Below are 12,892 nucleotides of genomic sequence, written 5' to 3'. Positions count from 1 at the left end.
GGCTGGTGGGCACAGACCCTCCCGAACTGCTGGAGCGGGTCCCGCCCGGCACCCCAGCCCCTGCCCGGCAAGCCAGAGCAAAATACAACCAAATCCGAAACAAACACAGGAAAACAGACACAAGCGACACCCACAGGTCAAAGGTCACCAGAAGCACCAGCACAGACGCTGCACAAGACCTCACCAGGCACGGACGAGGCGACGCGGCACGCGGCACGCGGCCGGAAGCGGAGGGCGGGAGTAAGTCACTTTCGGTACAATTGCAAAAGTCAGCAAAGAGGACGTCGGGACGCGCCTTGTGGTCGCTTGCGCTTGGGTTTTTTTTTCTTTTTTTCTTTTTTAAACTAAGTTTTATAAATAACATCTGATAACTCTGTGTATATAAAAACTAAACTTCAACAGCCACAAAGACTTGTCTGTAAGTTTACAAGAAAGGGCTTTTTTTTTTTCCTTTTTTAAACTAGCAAAGTTTCTATTATACTTTCTTCCCATTTCCATTTATAGGGTCAAATGTTCTTGCTTGTTTTTGTTTTTTTTTTTTTGTAAAAAGACAGTTTTATAAATACTCTGCAGCTCTTTTTTTTTCTTTAGCTTTTAAACATATAATTTAATAACTTCGTAAAAGGAACTTCTCTCTTTTAAATAAAGGGCTAGGTAACCACACCAATAGGTCATGTAAACAGCAACACGGACCATCGCAGGACACTGGACACACCCTCACGCACGCTCACAACCAGTGATTTGGTCTTGTTCAGTGCAAGGCGTCAGGCAAGCGTGCCCAGGCCCCTGGCCCACAGCCACACGGCGCCCCAGGCCCGGCACCCAGGCTGGTGGCCCGCCTGTCCAGGGCCCTCAGGACACCCGGCTCCGAGGAGCAGAGTCCATCTGTGAGTGAACTGCCCAGCCCCCTGCCAGCCCGGCAGCCTTCAGGGCCTGGGGCCACTCGGGACAGAGAGCAGCCCCCTACCCTGGCGCCCTCCCTGCTCGGGGACACGTGAGTCCCACAGCTCGCGCGCTCTTTCTCTCTGTTCCCAAAGGGCCGCCTATGGGTTCCACGCCACGTGGCCTCGGGACAAAGGGGGCAGGGGCGACCCACGTCACCGCTGAACTGACCAATCCCAACGTACAAAACACACGATGACAACGACGAGATCAAGGGGCTCAGCCCGGCGCCCCTGGGGTGCAGGTTGTGCTTCGCAGGGGAGGGAGGAGGTAGGACAGGGAGGGGAGGAGGAAGGGGACAGGGCTGCCGGATGCGCCGCGTGCCTAACGGCCCCTCCCAGACCCGCCTGGGCCAGCGTGCGTCCCTACGACCGGGCGTCCGTCTTGGACTTTACTATTGTGATGACGCTGGTGGCGGCCACTTTGCCAGGGACAAGGGGCCCCAGGCTGGCGGCCAGGGGGCCCCGAGCGGGCGCCACGGGACCGCGGGCCACGGTCCTGGCGAAGGTCTGCAGGGCCTCGTACTTGGAGCGCAGCGCGTCGAGCTCCAGCTTCATGCTGGCGTTCTCCGAGGCCAGCTTCTCCACCTCCTGCTGCAGCTCCGCCTTCTGCTTCTCCAGCTCCTCCTTCTGCGTCACCCGCTTCACGCGGCAGCTGGCGGCGTAGCCGCGGTTCTTGAGCGTGCGCCGCCGCTGCTTCAGCTGCACGATCTCCTCCTTGGACAGGCCCCGCAGGTGCTGGTTCAGCTCCCGCACCGACATGGTCACCAGCTCCTCGTCCGTCAGGCTGGTGCCATTCTCACCAGGCTCCCGCTTCACCTGGGGGCACAGCGCACAGGTCACGGCCAAGCGGCCACCATCCCGGTGCCACCCCAGCCCGGGATGCGCCCGTCTGCCTGCTTACCTTCAAGGCCTTGCTTCCTTTATTGGGGGTCGTCATAACCCGGGGGCACAGCAAGCAGGCACTCTGCGAGACAGGGGGCAGAGGTCAGGACCCTGGACACCCCCATCCTTGCCCCCACCTGCCCCGTCCCTGATACCTGGCCCCGAGGACCGACCGTTGGCCCTGAGCAGAGCTGCTTCCGTCGATCTGCCCCTAGGAAACCAGGGGGAGGCCGGGAGGGTCCAAGGGGAGTGGGGCAGTGAGGGAGGCAGAGGCAAGGAAAGGGGCCGGGGAGAGATCAGAGGGTCGAGGGGCCAGCCTAGAAGGAAGCCCAGAGCTTTAAAAATAACCGTGTGCACCCCAGAGCGGCTGTTCCTGGCGAGTCATGCTGACTCAGCACTTCCCTTGCTCCCTCACCGCCTGGCACTCCCCAGGCCGCCAGCCAACACGGCCCCAGGGGGCCAGCAGCCAGAGCAGAGAGCTGTTGGGGCCAGAAAGGCCAGCCTGGCCGACAGCAGGTGAGGGCCATCGGGCCGGAGCCAGGAGCCCTGCACGTGTGTGCCCAGGGTCCAGCCTCCTATAGCCACTGACCTAAGTCGGCCTGGGACTCAGCCCTGCTCCCACGAAGGCTCAGCGGGTCACCCCCAACAGGGACTCGGCAGAGGGGAGGGCGAGGGGGGTCCCCATTCTCTCAGACGCCTCACTCTGAGTAGTAAGCGGGCCGTCCAACGCTTTGGGGGAGCCCCCCCCCTCCAGGTGGCAGGCGGGCGCCCGTCGCTGATGGAGTAACCATCCTGTGGCTTCGGGTTGCAGCACCCGTGCCCCTGCCCTCCCTGTCCAGGCTGTTTCACAAGAGGGCCTGCACTGAGCCATTCCGGGGGCCCGCTCGGCCCCGCTGGGCCAATGACCGCTCTCAGGCCTCCTGTCCAGAGTCAGCACCCACAGGGCAGGGGGCAAAAGCTGAAGGTGGCTAGACCAAAGGACCCCCTCCCACCTCTCCCACCCCCACCCCCGCCCTTTCTGCTTCCCACAGCCCTGCCAAGAACAATTTCGCACGCCTCATCCTGAGCCTCCTGGCTCAGCCGGCCGCCACCAGACTGGCTGCCGCGCCCCCCCCCCCCCCACCTCCACTTTGCGCTCCACTTTCCGGGTTAGATGCAGGGAGGTAACTGGCTGCATGGTGAGACAGACCAGTCTCCCTCCTGGAAGGAGCCACAGCTCTTCAGGCAAGCGGCCTGGGGGGCGGGGGGTGGACTTCTTACCCTCAGTGGAAGCTGAGGTGCGGGCTGGGGAGGTGGAGGCCCAAGTGGGCTCCATGGCAGGCCCCACCCCACCCAGCCTGGCACCAGGAGGTCCTCGGGGCCATGCCCACCGGGGCCCGGGCCCTCCCGGCGCAGCAGGAGTGGGAGTTGGACTGCAGGGACGCTGCCCCGGGTCCTACCCCGAAGGAAAAGCCTTGGCACCAGCTTGTCCCACCCCTGTGCCCCCTCCACCCCCGATGCTGAGCGCAGCGGTGACTTCCTGAAGAGATCACACAGAAAGTGCCTCCTCGACAGATTTCACCTCCGCAGAAGGCCTGAACTCAGCACAAGTGCAGCCAGCAGCCTCCTAATCAAAGGTGTGCGTGAGCGCCGGGGGAGGGGCAGGCCTCCGCGAAGCCAGGGCTGCGGGCCTCGGGGCCTGGCCTCCGCCCACCTGAGGACACACACTGACCGAACAGAGACAGCCTGGCGATGGGACAGGAGTGATGGCTCAGGGCACCTCTGGAAGCCAGGCAAAGGGGACCCCCAAAGGCCGGGCCAAGGAGAGGCTACCCCATCCCTCTGGCTCATTCAAGCTGGGGCTCAGCCATCCTCCTTCCTTCACTCCCCCAGGGCAGAGTCCACTTTGTGGGGAAGGCCTAGATGGCCCCAAGCTACCCCAGCACCTGGGACCTCCCGCAGCCCAGAGCCGTCAGGAAGGGTAGAGATGCAGGGTAGCTCTTCCCGGGCCCAAACCCCAGGCCATGGACACGAGGCGGGAAGCAAGACAGCCGGCTCCCGCTCCTTCTCCAGGCCGGCAAACCCCCGTGGCCAAGCCTCCCCGGCGGGCCTGGTTCTGAGCGCTCTGTACCCCAACCCAGTCCAGCCTCACTCCCTCCTCCCTCAGACACCTCCTCCAGAAGCCCTCAGCCACTAAAAGCCACTCGGAGAAAAGTCTAAAACTCCCACTCAAGCATAAGTAACTGAGAAGCCTTAAAAAAATACCCCTCCAGCCCAGCCGGTGTGGCTCAGTGGCTCAACATTGACCTTTGAACCAAGAGGTCACCTTTTTGATTCCTGATCAGGGCACGTGCCCGGGTTGGGGGCTCCATCCCCAGTAGGGGGCATGCAGGAGGCAGCCAATGGATGTTTCTCTCTCACTGATGTTTCTCTCGGATCCCTCTCTCTTCCTCTCTCTCTAAAAATAAAAATCAATAAAAACATGAACAAACCAAAAAAAAAAAAGAAAGAAATACCCCTCCTAGGGCATAAAATTACAGCCAACAGATCAGCTGAAGTGTTTGAAGACATGTAGCATCGCTAAGCCCCGGGCTGTGTGTGTGTGTGTGTTTGCGTGTGTGTTAGCGTGTGTGCAGGGTGGGGCAAAAGTAGGTTTACAGTCGTTCGTGTGGAAAACAATACGATTAATGAATAGTGCAAGAATATACTCCATGTTTCAGGTACTCAAAACTGTAAACCTACTTTTGCCCCACCCTGTAAGCGTGCGCTGGTGGGGGGCCAATCTCTGCAGACATGAACCCCTGGGCAAGAAGGGTCCTCTGTGCTGGTCTAGACAAAACACACCCGCACCCCGGGAGAGGAACTCTCCACAGGAACTACCCACACACCTGGGAGAGGATTCCAGGACACACCACCCTCAAGCTGTCACTCCCCAACTGTCCCCACCATCTGGCTGAGCACCCATCAGGGCCACATTCTCTCCTCACCTGCACAACGCTGAGCCCCAACCTCCAGGGGGACAACTCTGGGGTGATGGGGAACTGCAGGCTTCCACCCCAGCCCACCTGCTGTGCCCTGAAGCTCCCAACGCCCAGCTGCAACGGGGGGCAGGACCTGCTCACCAAACACCTTGGTCCCCAGTGTCTAAGGCCTGCTGCTTCCTCTCATTTGCAATTTCCTGGTACAGCTGCACCTGCTTGCCAACTGTCCCGTCCACGGTCACCAGGCCTCAGTACAAGGTGTACTCTGCCCGGCTCTTTCACGGAGCCCTGGGCTCCCCACTGGACCCCACCCTTTCCTCCTCCCGCCACCCTGGCGGCCCCTCCCGCCAGGCCTCCCCAGCCTCTTTCTCGCTCTCTGGTCGATGTTGCCCTCGCTTCCCGCCCCTGGGCGCACAGCCTGGCCGACCAGACCACTCCAAGGGAAAGCCCGCTTCCCGTCCCCAGCACGGCCCCTCTAGGCTCCTCCCCTTCTCTCACTGGAGAGAACTATTTCCCAGTTTGGGGAACTGTCCCAGACGTGGGTCGGGGACGGCTGCCAGCGCAGAGCATGCCTGAGAGGGATGGACAGGCCAGGGGCTTCGCGTCCTACCGCGTCGTGGCCACTCCGCTTCCTCTTCACCAGCCGGCCTTCAACTTGAACCTCAGTCCAAACTTAAAACGGCGCCCCAACCCCTGGGCCTAGCACCATTCCCACGTCCCCGCGGTCCTGCCACCTCGTGCTCCCTGGCCCTGGAGGCCCCAGGCCCCAGCTCAGATCCCCCCGGGCACCGGGATGAGCTACGAGTGACCTCATGCTGATGACTCAGCAAGTCTCCCTCGGGCTCTGGCACGCGTGTGACGGAGCCGAGACGGCGCGACCAGGGTCGCCCGAGCGCCCCCCGTGCCGGCCTCCCGCGGCCCGCCAAGGACCACGGCGCCCGGGAAGGCGCCGATGCAGACACCTGATGAATCAGCAGCTCCGACCGAGGCCGCCCCGCTGCTCCGCGGAGCCCTGGGCGCCCCACTCGACCCCACCCTTTCCTCCCGCCACCCTGACCGCCCCTCCCTCCAGGGCACCCCAGCCTCCACGGAGCAAGCCGCGCGCCCGCCCCGCCCGCTGCCCTCGCCGGCCCCGCGCCGCACCCCCCCGCCCGCTCCCCGCGCGCAGGGGCCAGCAGCGCCCTGCCCGGCAGGGAAATCGAGGCACGGTCGCCATCGGGCAGCAGGGCAGACCCGGAGCCAGGGGCGCCCGGCCAGCGCCGTTTGGGTCCGCCGGGAGGAACCGCGGTCCCGCCGGCTGCACCCCTGCCCGGAGCCCCCGGCCACCCACCGTCCCCGCCCCCCGTCCGGCCCGGCCCGCAGCCGCACTCACCCACCACACTGCGGGCCGGGCGGGCCGAGGCCGGGGCGGGGGGCGGCGGGCGTTCCGAGGCTGCGTAGGGAGGGGCCGCGCGGGGGCTCCGCGCCCGGGATGGGGGCTCGCCGCCTGCGCGGGCCGGGCCGAGCGCGCTGGGAAGGCCGGGCCGGACCAGGCTCGGGATCCGCCGCCGCCGCCGCCGCCGCCGCCGCCGCTCCACAGACGTCACATGATGTTTGGTCACGTGGGCTCCATTCATGAAGCGGCGTCGCGACCGGCCGGGGCTTAAAGGGGAAGGCGCGGCGGCGGCAGCGGCGGGGGCGGGGCGTGGTCGCACTGCGCCTGCGCACTCAGGCGCCGTCTCCTTGGCAACGCGCGCCCTGCCCGAGCGGGGTCTCGCGGTTCTAGCCGGGAGCGCGCGCTCCTGAGGCCCCGCCCCTTTCCCGGCTCTGGAGGCGGAGCCCAGTGGCCTGTGCGCTGATCATTTCAGAGGCCACGTGTCCAAGGGCTGCTTCACCCGCGCGGGCCCGAGGGGTGCGGGGGTCTGTGCTTGGGGCGCACGCCCGGGGCGCGCCGCGCAGGTGCACATTCCCCACACGCACTCCAGCCCTGCACGGGCCTCGAGGCCACCCTGGCGGAGACTGGGAACGAGCGCAGTCATGCTCCTCGCTTTTTCTGTTGTGCCTTTTCGTCCGTTTTCCTGGTTTCTCCTCTCCCCTTGTCCCCAAAGGGCCTCATCCGCCCACCCACGTGCGCTGGGCCTTGGTTCTAAGGGGGCCCCGGGGAAGGAGGGAACTGATGACAGGCATGCGGTTCTGGTTCTGCGATTGGCAGCTCTCCTAATCACCCCCTGGGGACATCGCCGCTCCCGACACCACCTACGGGCGCTCAGTGGGGGGGGGTTGGCGGGTGTGGGTGTGGGTGTGGGCGTGCCAACCTCTGAGGCCACAGGCCTCCTCTTGTCTCTGTGCTCTGTAGCTGTTTGTTGATTGTGAACAAGGGGTGAGCCCTCCTGATCCCATGAGGGTTCTGACCCTCAGCAGCTTGTGGGCCTCCCCTGGGAGCTAATTTTATGTGTCAACTTGACTGGGGACCCAGGATGCCCAAATAGCTGGTCCAATAGACTGCCTGTTTCTGTGAGGGTGTTTTTGCACGAGATTAACATTAAGTCGTAGACTTGAACAGATCACCCTCCGTAACGTGGGTGGGCCTCCTCCAAGCAATAGAAGAGAAGACACTGACCCGCCCTGGAGAATTGTCTGCCTTCCCACGCACCAGCACCAGCACCAGCACCAGCAACGTGGGCTCTCCCTGCCCCAGGGCCTGTCACCTGGAATGTCAGCTGTCTGGGTATCCAGCCTGCGGCCACCCTGCAGAATGGACTTGCTAGCCACTTCCTTATAATAACCTCTATATATGTTCTAACATCTATTTTTTTCTGCTTTTCTGGAGAACGAACCCTAATGCAGCTAGTTCCCTCAGGGCCACCTGCCCCACCTGCCTTGGCCTGGGTAAATTGGGGAGACATGTGCCCCCATTAAATCAGGAGGCATGGAGGATGCAGAAGCTGGGGCCCGCTCCCCCACGCCCAGCCAATGGTACCAACGTCCATCACACTCCTATGAGGGGCCGCACCCTTCCTCTGCTCCCTGGGAGACTCCCCTCCCCCCACCCACAGCCTGGCTACCTGGGAAGCCAGGGCGCTTTGGCCATGGGCTACTGGCTCAGCCTCTAACATTACGCCCGATCGCAATGACGCTCCGGGGCAGCTGGGGCATCCCTCCACACGTGGCGACAAAGTTAGAAGTTGGGGCTGGAAACCAGTTTATTTTTTTTCTTCTTAAATATTTTTATTGATTTCAGAGAGGAATGGAGAGAGAAACATCAATGATGAGAGAGAATCATCAATCGGCTGCCTCTTGCATGCCCCCCACTGGGGATCGAGCCCACTACCCAGGCATGTGCCCTTGACCAGAATCAAACCTGGGACCCTTCCGTCCGCAGGCCGGCGCTCTATCCACTGAGCCACACCAGCTAGGGCGAAACCAGTTTATTGAACCTAAAAGGTCAGGAGTGGGCGACAGTGGCCTGAGTGCTCTAGGGACCTTGGACGTCTGTCCACCTGCCTGAGGAGTCCTTTTCTCAAATGTCAAGTGGGAGCAAGGGGCAGCTGGCCGCTGGCCAAGAACCGAGGTCCCTCCACTGAGGTCAGGACGCTGGGACCCTCTGGTCCCCTCCGACACCGAGGGAGGTGTCCCTGTGCGTGGAGGTTGGGGAACTGGCAGGCGTGGGACGGGGCTCTCTCCTTGGCTGGGCCTTCAGGGCAGGGAACCTCTGTGCTTAGGAAGGGGCCAAGCCCCAGGACAGCTGACCCTGGGAGATGAACCCCTTCTGAGCTGGGAGCAGAGGAAGGAGGAGGTTGTGCTCAGGGAGTCCACCCCTCTTCTGGGCCAGGAGGCGCTCAGGGGGGCCCCCACTGGGAAGTGATGGACGCCTCCCTGGCTCTGACCCTGCTTGACCCAAGTTGACCAGAGCCATGGGCAGGCCACCGTGCACACACGACACGCTGTGTGGCCTGAACCTAGAGACTCCCAGCGCAGGAGCTCCAAGCCCAGGAGAGGGGAGGCAGAGGGCAGCCTGATGCGCAGGTGGGACCCTCAGTCCTTCTTGCCCACCGGGGCCACACTGCGGGGGAGCAGCTTGGAGTGGCCCGAAGGGGCCCGTGCCGCCTCCGGAGGGGAGTCCAGCTTCACCTTGTCCAGGACGGTCTTCTTAATGGCAGCTGGTGAGACCTTCTCCTGGTCGGCCATGGACTGCAGCTCCCTGGGCGGGGGGGGGGGTGGGGGGGGTGGGGGCAGAGAGGGGGGTTGAGTACCGGGATCCGCCTCCTCCGAGCCCAGGTGTCCAAGAGGGAGGAGGGAGCAAGGCCCACAGCCCAGGGACAGTGACGCCGAGCCTAGTCTCCAAACTCCGTTCTGCTCTGGCTTCCTGTCAGCGGTCATGGGCCTCCCGTCAAGCCGGTGCCTGCGCCAGGTCCCGCCGGTCTAACCGGCTAATCTCCCCGGCCAGGCCCGGAGGAGGGTTATCACCAGGCCCACAGAGGCTCCCGACAGGACAACGGGGAGGGCACCGTGAACCGTACCCCAGGGAACCTCGGGGCTGGCTCCCTGTGTCCCGCCCACCGCCAGGCCGGAGCTCCATACATGTCTGCTGAGTGACGGGCTGAGCAGACTCGCGTGTTAGAGGCTGAGCCGGTAGCCCATGGCCAAGAGCCCTTGCTTCCCAGATACGCAGGCTGCGGGCGCGGCGTGGAGGCGAGGGCTCGGGGGTGCGGGCTGGGAGTGGGGGCGGGCGGCGGTGCCCACCGGGTGCGGATGCAAGAGGCCTCCACGGCGTTGATGAGCAGGGAGCGGAAGCCCCCGCTCTCCAGCACGTGCAGGGCGTGGATAGTGGCACCTCCCGGGGAGCAGACGTTGTCCTTGAGCTGCCCGGGGTGCTGCTCCGAGTCCAGCAGCATCTTGGCAGCACCCTGCGTGGGGGCGATGACAGAGAGGGTGTCGTCGGCTGAGGGGCGCCCACCCACATCGGCAGGACACGGCCCCCAGCCCCGCCACCGAGGCACTCGCTGACTCCCTGCCCCTCCGTCCAGGACACTAGCCTCACGCCCAGCAAGGAGTGGTCCCACCAGAGGGTCAGGGAGAATACTGACCAGCAGGGCCTGGGCCCCGAGGCGGACTGCCAGGCGCCTGGGAAGCCCCATCTTCACACCCCCGTCAGCCAGGGCGTCGAGGGCCGTGAATGCCTGTGGGGAGAAGGTGCCTAAGCCAGGGTCCCAGGCCAACTCTGCTCTGATTGTCCAGCGGCTCTGCCCAAAGTGGCCGGAGCAGGGAGGAGGGGAAGGACCGGAGCAGGGAGGCGGGGAAGAACTGGCAAAGGCACCTGGAGGTCCTCCCACACCCCCCGCTGCCCCCTGCCAGGCCCCAGCCACCGCCCCCGCCTGCACCGGCTCCTCACGTAGGCGGGCCCGCTGCCACTGAGCCCTGTGACCGCATCGATCAGGTCCTCCTCCACCTCCGCGCAGAAGCCCACGCTCCCCAGCAGCTGCTCCAGGAGCCGGCCGTCCTCCACTTGGGCGTGGGTGCCGGTGGCGTACACCGTGGCCCCCTCCCGCACCACCACCGGTGTGTTGGTCATGCAGCGGATGACTTTGGGGGCCGGCTGGAACGCCCTCAGCTTCTGGAGGAGAAACCAGCGGGGTGTCCCTCCCAGCCCCGGGCCCAGCAGGGGGGTGCTGGGTGAGAACAGGCTCATCCACCTGAGCATGTCCTGAGTTCTCACTGGGGGCGGCGCTCACACACCCATTTCACAGATGGGAGAACCCAGGCAACGAGAGGGCCGGAGGCCTGGCCTCTCAGCACGCTCCCACCCGCTGTCCACACGGGGGCCCGCAGCCCACCTTCTCGATGCTGCTGATGGTGACGCCGGCCGCGCAGGACACCACGAGGTGCCGGCTCTCGATGTGGGCGCCGACCTCGTCCAGGATGAAGGGTATGATGTGCGGCTTCACTGCCAGGAAGAGCACGTCGCTGTGCCGCACCGTCTCCTTGTTGTGGGGCGTCAGGTTCACCCCCAGTTTCTGTGGGGAATGCCGAGGCGGGCTCAGCCTGCCCCCGTAGCTGGCCGGACCCCCAGCATCTCTTCTCAGCCGAGAGCCGTCGTGTGGACCACCACAGAGGCTGCTGGGGTGAGGGCATGGCCGGGGCAGGGGCTCAGGGAAAGGGGGGCTCTGACACCCCAACTGACCCTCCCACCCAAAAGGAGAGGAAGTGCCAGGCCGGCATGGCTCGGTGGTTGAGCATTGAGGTTCGATTCCCGGTCAGGGCACATGCCCGGGTTGCGGGCTCCATCCCCAGTGTGGGGTGTGCAGGAGGCAGCTGATCCATGATTCTCCCTCATCATGGATGTTTCTCTCTCTCTCTCCCTCTCCTTCTTCTCTGTCCCAGCCTCGGCCCACCCCACCCTGGGCTGCAGCCCAGCCCCCCGCCCTCTGCTCTGTGGGGTGAGTGGTGCCCCACGCTTTGGTCTGGATCTCTAACTCAGCTACGGAGAACCAAAACTATATCAGCCCCCGAAGTGTCTGGCCCGGCCCCACACCGTGGCCTCCTCTGTCTGGCCCCCCAGCACCCCTTTCCCGACCAGCATCCCCTCTCCACCCGCGGCACATGTGCCCATCACCCAGCTCCTAGAGCAGAGCGGGGTCTGTGAGATGTTCAGGCCCAGGGCCCCTCCTCCCATGGTGCCCCCACCCTGCGGCCACTACTCCTGGCCCCCCACCCCAGTGTCAGATACACTGACTGGCCCTGTCCCCCAGCGCTTACCCTGAGGGCAGAAACGGTGGCCAGGTCCATGTCTGGAGAGCTGGCCATGATCTTGTGGGCGGCCAGGACGCCTGCAGGGACAGTTCCTCCTTCAAGGCCACGTTCCCAGGAGGGGAGAGCAGAACTCCCACCACCCAGGGTGAGAGCCACCCCGCCTCCCCAACATCTTGGGGCTGCATTTCCCACAGGCACCTCATCTAGACCCCCACCTCCTCCCCCAGACCGCAGAGGGGGACCCCACCCTCTGGCGCTGGCGCCCTCCTGGCCACAGGACTACCTGCCCCCGTGAAGCCCTTGGCCAAGGCGAAGGCCAGCTGGCCGGCCCCGATGAAGCCCACGCTCATGGTGTCCGCACGCGCCCACGGCCCTCGGGCTGGCACTGTGGGATCACCTGCGGGGAGACGGGCAGGACCCGGCGAGAGGTCAGGTGGGCAGTGCCAGGCCTGGCCGCTCCACCGCCTGCCGGCACCACCCCCGCCCCCAAACCGGTCTAACTTTTCCCCTGGGCTGCCCAACAGCCCCGGAACCCCGGTAACTGCTCCGACTCCCACCTACAGGGGGGTCCCGGACCCCGATTCCCAGCTACAGCGGGGTCCCCGACTGAGCTCCCCAAGGACCCGCGCACGTGGCACAGGAAGGAGCGCGCGGGTCTGCAAAGGGGTCGGGGAGCGGCGGGCGCCTGAAGGCCCCCCAGGGGCGAGCCCCTCCCGCCCCTCCCGCCCCTCCCGCCCCTCCCGCCCCAGCTCCCACCGCCCGGTGCCGGGGACACCGACGCGCCTCCCCCCGCCCGGCAGCACCCCCAGCGGCAAGGAGCCCGACCCTGCGGGGCGCCCAGGTACCAGGTTCTCCGGCGCAGGTCGCCCCCCACCCGCGGAGCGCCGCCAGCCACGCGGCATCCCCGCCCCGCGGCCCCGCCCCCGAGGCCCCAGCCAATCCGCAGCGCGGCCATTCGGGCGCCGACCAATCAGGGGACGCGGATGGCGAGGAGGGGGGGGTTGCATCATCCACTCGCCGTGGCCCACGCCCCCGCCGGCCCAGCTCGGTCTCCCCGGATCCACTCCTATTGGGATCCTGCACCCCGGATCCGTGCCTACGAGAACCCTGCACCCTGGAAACCCCACCCCGCACCCGCGCCTCCCAGCAACGGGTCTCCTGCAACCGCCCAGACCCGTGCGTCCCGGAGTACCCCAGCCCCTAGGGCGCTCGCCCCCTGACCTGCCCCCCCCCCCCACTCCGCCACCCCGAGATCCGGGCCCTCGGGACCATACGTGGGGACTGAACGCGGGGATAAGGGGCGGCGGGAGTGGGGTGTTCGAGGAGCGGTGTGGACAGGGGTTCCCCACTCGGAGCCCTGTCGTGGGCCACCCGGAC

At 65.2% G+C, this 12,892-nt stretch overlaps 2 protein-coding genes across 9 annotated transcripts; both read right to left on the bottom strand.

The window, feature by feature from the left end:
- Positions 1 to 341: 341 nt before the first annotated feature.
- On the bottom strand, positions 342 to 6,364 carry MAFG (MAF bZIP transcription factor G). Of its 7 annotated transcripts, none has more exons than XM_080681255.1 (3): positions 6,159 to 6,364; positions 1,846 to 1,908; positions 342 to 1,760 (listed from the first exon to the last, which is right to left on the bottom strand). In XM_080681255.1, exons 2-3 carry the CDS (start codon positions 1,879 to 1,881, stop codon positions 1,308 to 1,310), a joined length of 489 nt encoding a protein of 162 aa, XP_080537381.1. In that variant the 5' UTR covers positions 1,882 to 1,908; positions 6,159 to 6,364; the 3' UTR covers positions 342 to 1,307. The 7 variants fall into 7 exon arrangements, with proteins under 7 accessions (XP_080537381.1, XP_080537387.1, XP_080537386.1 ...); XM_080681261.1 differs by lacking the exon at positions 6,159 to 6,364 and adding an exon at positions 2,416 to 2,535; XM_080681260.1 differs by lacking the exon at positions 6,159 to 6,364 and adding an exon at positions 5,749 to 5,824 and having other exon boundaries at positions 348 to 1,760.
- A 1,586-nt stretch (positions 6,365 to 7,950) lies between these two features.
- PYCR1 (pyrroline-5-carboxylate reductase 1) lies at positions 7,951 to 12,426 on the bottom strand. 2 transcript variants are annotated; one of them, XM_080681235.1, is made up of 8 exons: positions 12,361 to 12,426; positions 11,799 to 11,912; positions 11,522 to 11,592; positions 10,600 to 10,779; positions 10,158 to 10,379; positions 9,853 to 9,945; positions 9,509 to 9,672; positions 7,951 to 8,966 (listed from the first exon to the last, which is right to left on the bottom strand). In XM_080681235.1, exons 2-8 carry the CDS (start codon positions 11,863 to 11,865, stop codon positions 8,801 to 8,803), a joined length of 963 nt encoding a protein of 320 aa, XP_080537361.1. In that variant the 5' UTR covers positions 11,866 to 11,912; positions 12,361 to 12,426; the 3' UTR covers positions 7,951 to 8,800. The 2 variants fall into 2 exon arrangements, with proteins under 2 accessions (XP_080537361.1, XP_080537362.1); XM_080681236.1 differs by having other exon boundaries at positions 12,341 to 12,416.
- Positions 12,427 to 12,892: the final 466 nt, after the last annotated feature.

The sequence above is a fragment of the Plecotus auritus genome (assembly GCF_963455305.1).
Source record: "Plecotus auritus genome assembly, chromosome: 7".
Taxonomy (NCBI): domain Eukaryota; kingdom Metazoa; phylum Chordata; class Mammalia; order Chiroptera; family Vespertilionidae; genus Plecotus; species Plecotus auritus.
Note: the sequence above shows the minus strand (reverse complement) of the source record. Positions and strands in the feature narration are given on the sequence as shown.

Excerpts from the sequence above, each read along its gene's own strand:
- PYCR1 (XM_080681235.1), bottom strand. The coding sequence starts at position 11,865 with ATGAGCGTGGGCTTCATCGGGGCCGGCCAGCTGGCCTTCGCCTTGGCC. Across the intron at positions 10,380-10,599 it reads CCATCAGCAGCATCGAGAAG|AAGCTGAGGGCGTTCCAGCC; the intron begins GTGGGCTGCGGG and ends TTTCTCCTCCAG. Across the intron at positions 9,673-9,852 it reads TCGGGGCCCAGGCCCTGCTG|GGTGCTGCCAAGATGCTGCT; the intron begins GTCAGTATTCTC and ends GCCCCCACGCAG.
- MAFG (XM_080681255.1), bottom strand. The coding sequence starts at position 1,881 with ATGACGACCCCCAATAAAGGAAGCAAGGCCTTGAAG. Across the intron at positions 1,761-1,845 it reads AAGGAAGCAAGGCCTTGAAG|GTGAAGCGGGAGCCTGGTGA; the intron begins GTAAGCAGGCAG and ends CTGTGCCCCCAG.